The sequence below is a fragment of the Cibotium barometz genome, chromosome 9 (assembly GCF_041138505.1).
Source record: "Cibotium barometz isolate CiBa-2024 chromosome 9, ASM4113850v1, whole genome shotgun sequence".
Classification (NCBI taxonomy): Eukaryota; Viridiplantae; Streptophyta; class Polypodiopsida; order Cyatheales; family Cibotiaceae; genus Cibotium; species Cibotium barometz.
In genome coordinates this window covers 31,688,695-31,694,927 of record NC_141054.1, presented here as the reverse complement: position 1 = coordinate 31,694,927, position 6,233 = coordinate 31,688,695, and the positions used below count along the sequence as shown (strand labels likewise).

At 41.2% G+C, this 6,233-nt stretch overlaps 1 protein-coding gene across 2 annotated transcripts in view; it reads left to right on the top strand.

The window, feature by feature from the left end:
- The first annotated feature begins 1,402 nt into the window (after nucleotides 1–1,402).
- Nucleotides 1,403–6,233, top strand: part of LOC147635465 (uncharacterized) — a 95,617-nt gene continuing 90,786 nt past the window's right edge. For both annotated transcript variants that reach the window (XM_086802748.1, XM_086802747.1), the window contains exons 1-4: nucleotides 1,403–1,739; nucleotides 1,991–2,506; nucleotides 4,756–4,988; nucleotides 5,088–6,207. In XM_086802748.1, coding sequence (XP_086658874.1) covers nucleotides 1,466–1,739; nucleotides 1,991–2,506; nucleotides 4,756–4,988; nucleotides 5,088–6,207 — 2,143 coding nt within the window. In that variant the 5' untranslated portion in view covers nucleotides 1,403–1,465. The remainder of the gene's footprint in view (nucleotides 1,740–1,990; nucleotides 2,507–4,755; nucleotides 4,989–5,087; nucleotides 6,208–6,233) is intronic.

The window sequence follows — 6,233 nt, the reverse complement described above, 5'->3', positions numbered from 1 at the left end:
AGGGTGATAGGTCTCCAATCTGTCAGTTTATCACATAGCTATTTTTTAGGGAGCAAATGCATGAGCCCTTGCTTCCAAGAAGCTGGCAGCACACCAAAGTACTAACAAATATTAATCGGATAAAGCACTTCATTTTTTAGTGAATCCCAATACTCAAGAAAGAACTCTACTGTCAAGCCATCCTAGCCAAGAGATTTCCATTTCCATAAACCAAGCAGGGCATCATGCAACTCTTCCTTTGTATTATGTAAAAGACACTTCCATTTCCTATGCTTTGTGAGGTGTAACAATTTGGTTAACCTGTTGCAAAAGAACGTGACGCGCATGCAAGGTTTGTTGCGAGGGCTGGGTAAGGGAAGCAAAAAGGGCAGTAAAATGGTTCAATACTTCTTTCTCTAGCTGATGTTTATTTTGAGTCCACTGCCTATTGTCCTTTTTGAGTCTATGAATGGACCGACTTTGCTTGGAAGTATGAAGATTCTTAAGGAAGGCCTTTGAAGAGCAACCTTTATCCTTGAGAGATTTTTGTCTTGCCCTAATTTACCTTTTTTGAAGTTTCTTGGCATCATTGCGTTTCAGGCAATTTTGGGCCTCTAGAAGGTCATCTTGCTCCTGAGCATCCAGTCTCCTATACTGACTATAGTATTGTTGATTTTGCAATCAACACATTTTGCCTTTCCATGCCCATATACCATTTCCCATATTTTCGAATGACATCGTGGAGTTTGATTGCAAATATGTACCACGCCAGATCTACATCTATTTTCATGTGAAGCTTTACAGGCTGAATTTCAGCCTCCACCAAAACTTTGAATTGCTGATGTGTCAGGTAGTTTTTATTAACTGTAAGCAATTTTTTGTGAGGAAAAGGTACATCATGTGTAGTCATGCCAAAATGCAAAGTCATCCTTAAAGGGAAATGATCTGAAGCTTGCATAGAGAAGTCTATGGACATAGTGCAAGTAAAGGCATCAAACTGATTTGCATTTAGCATATACCATTAATCCAATCTGGCCCAGTAGTCATTGATTGCATTGTGATGGAAGGTATACACTTTCGTGCTTCGAGGTACATTTTGCCATGTCCTTTTCTAACAAGCAATCATGTGTGATCTGTGAGAGCTAGTCTTCATAGGCTAAGATATAGTACTCACTCTACTTTGTAATCAGCTTTAACCTTATAGTACTCACTCTACTTTGTAATCAGCTTTAACCTTATAGTACTCACTCCACTTTCAGTTTTTATTTTTAAGCTATTTAAAAATTATTTTCTTACTCGTTAATGTACTCACTCCACTTTCAGTTTTCATTTTTAAACTATTTAAAAATTATTTGCTTACTCATTATGTATGTATGTATGTAGTCCTCCCCAATTATCTGATATTATTGCATTTTTGCAGGCTCTTGTTTTGCAGTTGTCTCTTTCCCAGACAGAGACAGCAGCGGATTCATATCTAAAATGTGGAATGCTTTTGGGACCAGAGTTGGAAGGAGCAACAACTCTAGAACCTACTACACAGCCAGATTTGTGTGCCTTAATGGTTGGCACCACTGCTGTCTTTGAACATCAGTTTCATGAGGGATCGCAAATAATAAAAAATGGTGTCAGCTTAAACAGAGCTCCTAGCATCGACAAGACTGTTGTTACAGGAAGGCCTACTGTTTCACCCACTGCATCTCAGTGCACACGGTCGACAGAGCTTTACATACCATCAGCCCAACAATCAAATAAATGCAGAGGTGAACATACTGCTGTTTTTTGTAAAGGGCAAGACTGAGCGATGGGTATCATTTGCTTAGCAAGAAAAAAGTAAATGCTTGAAAACTTAAAAATTTAGTAAATATTTCCTCTTTCTCTCTCTCTCTCTCTCTCTCTCTCTCTCTCTCTCTCTCTTCTCTTGTTCGTTACTCATAAAGTTTAGCAAATTTATTAAAGAAACTCGGGGGCTTCTGTAATTGCATTCTAAAAAAATGTTTGTATGTGAACACAGGCAAACTCAGAGCTTCTGCTGATCAAAACGCCCAGTCACATGTAAAAAGACCAGCAGAGAACCCACCTTCAAAAGTAAGAAATGGCAAAAAGATCAAAGTGAGGAATACAAAGGCTGTAAATGAAGACATTCAAGCTGCCATTGGACTTACTGTGGCTACAGCAGAGACACTGGTTATTGCAGATATTATGAATGGTTGCCTAATGTGTCAGGATTTGGGACCAAAAGGAATTCTTGATGCAGCATTAACGCTTAAAAGAGGGCGCGAAATGTGTGGACTGGATGATTTCACATTGGAAGATTTGTCCTTTAAAGTTTCATGTGATCCAAAGTGGGATGAGGATCTTGATGATATCATTTTGGAAGAGGAGTACCTCTGTGCTTTGCAAATGGATGTCGGGAATGAGGCTCCTCATGGTTATGCTCGCACAAATTCAGACATTCAGACAAAAGAAAGTTCAAGTAAAACCGAGATAGTAGTGGCAACAACAACAGAAACGGTTCACATCAAGGCAGGTAAAGAATGTCAAAGGAAGCACGTTGCATGAGCGTCAGAAGTTCCACCTTTGGTTTTATCTTAGGTTTAACCCTTGCCTCTAAGCTCTACGCATTAGCCTCAATCCTCTCAAAAGCCCTTCCATAATTATAGTCTCAACCTCTGCTCCCTAATTACCCATCTAATTCCACCCAAATAAGCAATAATCCCAGTCCCTAAAGCCTTTTCAAACCTCACCTGAAAAGCTATTTGATCCCCATCACCCTGCTTTGCACTCATCGTCAAGGTTGTGAACGGGGAAGGGGTTTGGCCATGGAGCAAGTTGTATGATTGTGGAGAGTTATGCATGATGGAGGTAAGTTTGTGAAGTGAGGAGTGGAAGATGGGAAGAGAGATCAAGTTTGATTGTCGGACGAAATAGATGGGCATCATAAATCGGATTAAGAACATGACAAAAATGAATGTGGGGGAATGTTGTGATGGGGGAGAAGAGATGGTGAATGATAGATGTGTGTAGTCCGCCCCAATGGGTGGTGGTGGTATGGTGGAGTCCGAGATGTGTCTCCTCCATGTAGAAAGCAAGTTAGGTCTCTAGAGGTGGGCCAATGGGACATCCATAGTTTTCAGGTACGATACCGTACAGTTCGTACGGTACGATACCGTATGGGAAAATATGGTATGATATAAAAAATGTTCTTATCGTAAGGTATCATACGATCTTTAAAAGAAATACTAACAAACTTTAGTATTTTCAATTTCAAAGAAAAGACAAGTTGTCACATGACTCAAACCAAAATTCTATTAAAACCAAGTTGAAAACATACATAGATGTTAGGCTAAAGCCTAAGTCATACAATGCGACGTGCTCTAGGCGCATGTAGTCGTAGTAGTAAGTACAAAAAGTGGTGCACAAAAAAGGGAGGCTAGAGGGTTGGGACTAGAATCTAGATGGAGAAGTGATCACTATCAAAATCAGAGCTCTCGCTAGGATCATCTCCATCAGAAGAGTGCCTATCGGAGCGCTTGCAGAAGTCACCCTCGCTAAGGATGTTGTCCTCGTCATCAAACTCGGGCTCTCTAAGCTCCTGTGACAAGGCAATCGGAGCGTCCACATTTGCAAGAGCGGAGGAAGAACTACTGGAACCTCATCGTGTGTTTTAAAAAATTACTTATAAACTTAGGTATTTCCAATTTTGAGATATGGAGTATTTTAAAGAGGAGGGAAGCATCATAGTACAGAGGAAAGCTCAAACAGCCATAGACAAGCAAAAAAAAGACCATTACTCCCAAAAAAAAAAAAAAAATTAGGGGGAAAAAAATTTCGTATTTTTTTTCCTTGAAAAAATCCGCACGAGTCCATACGGTATTCCGTACGATATGCTGTCGTACGTCGATATTCTTGGGCTAGGCAGAAGTGGAGAGTTCTTCCATGCCAAGAAGGGAAGAGAAGTGCAGGAGCAGAGAGAGAGAGAGAGGTTGCTGACTTGTGTGGGGAATCAGGGAGGACATGCACATTATTTGGGTTGACAAAAAGCAAGAAGCTTTTTTGAAATAAGCCAAAATTACAAACGTTTTGCCACTTCTCCTCTAGTAAATCAACACCTATTTGCAGTTTTTGGTTTTATATGTGATTATCTTTTTTTTTAACGATTACCATTACCCATGGTATCGTCAATTTTTTTTGCAAATTTTATAGCCTTTGATCTATCTTCTCAAGAGGATGCCAAAGGGTAGCTGCTGTATCCCCCTGAACAAAAGGACTTAATCATAATGGTTTTTGCTGGAACAACTGCAACGCGTCCTTGAAACTGGCTGAGCAAGCATTGTGCATGATGATAGGGTGCATCAGTGACAGTCACTTTGCTGGCAACCATCTGGTGCAAGCTGCTCATCTGGGCAAGCATAGGGACACATTACTGATATTCAGCTCCTAGGTTATGGGATATGTAGGTTCAGCAGACTACGGAACAGAGGAAAACAGTACACATTAAGGATGTTAAATTACTTTAATACCAAAGAACTCTATGAAGCACAGTTCATACCGCTTCATGAGCTTGTCTGCTAGTTTCGCCACACAGAACCAAGTTGGGGTCTGTGCATCACGGGGTTAAAACAATCAAGAATGTCGATGGACGGATTGAGTTGGTTTTTCTTCTGACTTTAAAACTAGTCAATGTGAGACCTATGGATAAACTTGCAAGATCAGGGATACGGGAACAGGCTTATGTTTTGATCTTGTATGTTAACTTCAAATTATGTTCCTTGCCAGGAATAATAAGAGTATCAAACCCCCATCAAAATACTAGTGCAGAGCAGCATCAAGATCAAAGTCAAGAAACATTTGGTGATGCAATAGACGTGCAAGATATAATAGATACATTGCCAATATTGGTTGGTAACCCTGATAAAAGTTCCACTTCACATCAGTGTAGTCAGGCACATCAACACATGCCTTCGAAAGATTCCTTCAATAGTCGCTGGCTTGGAGGCTGGACAGTCATGGTAAGCATGATACTAACCATGTTTTAGGAGCTCTTTTGCAATGCACATGCCTTATTTTTTCTTCTCATCTGTATATTGATTAAAGGTTAAATTCTTCAGAACTGTGAAGCAGAGGAACAAATTCGACGAAATTTGGGCCGGGCAAGCAAGAAACATGATAATCATATGGAGTTCGAAACGAGTGATTTGTCTGAGCCTTGTAACTTAGCTCCTCCCGTTGAGAACTTGCGGAGATGCTTATCAAAACCTCAGCACAAGGGCTCTCTGTGTGCAGTCACCTCCATGCCACAAACACGAAACGAAGCTCACGGAGGTGAAACCTTAACTGCCGGATCTTGTGCAGAGATTCTAATGGCTTTGTCCCAGGCGTCTGTGAAGTGCTCTTTGCAAGAGCCTCTTTGCTCCTTTGTCCCTTGTAGTGTAAATGCAAAGCTAATATCTCCATCAACTGATCTGGCTAGGAGTAGTGACCATGAAGTCAATACTGATGGCATTAATGGCAAAGGGACGGTTATGGTTAATGCAGCTATGGTTTATGCAACTGACACAACCGTCGACTTGAAGTTGGCGACAAAACCGGCAGCGGTTGTGAATCATCTAGAATTCACTCTAAACGGACAAATATTGGGTAGAGCTGATGATGAACAGCACGTTGTGCCTGATGTTTTCTTACCAAGTGACGTGAAACGCATGCATTCAAACTCTCTCAAGGGCTATAGTACAAGCCCATTTTCACCTCTTCTTGAGGCCGTAATGCTGACAACTGAGAAACAGCATTGTGTACAAAATACAAGCAAGGAAGAAGGGCTTTCCTCTTTGAATGGTAAACAAGTTGACAGCACTGCCGAAGCAGACAGGCCAACTATAGTTGCCACTAAAAGTAGCTCAAGTGGTCAGAGTGAGTTTATCTTGCAAGACTCAGATTTGCAGGATCCCCCCCCTTTAACATGGCATCGTGGCAAGAAGCGTCGGCTAAGAGCTTGCCAAATAGTTGAAAGTGCTTTAACACAGGATACGTGTGCCGATACCGTATGTGGTTTCCTGTCTGATCACGGCCCTGCAAGTGTGAAAATTTTCCCTAAAGCTGGAAATGTAAGTGGTAAAGATTGCACAGGCTTTGGAGAACCAACTTTGCCCCCAGAAGTCGGCATCACGTTATGTTCTCTTGGCAACTGCAACACCGACAAATTGAAGAATCCATTGCCTGAGGTGCAGAAAGGTGGCTTCTTGTGCACAACTTAGTCT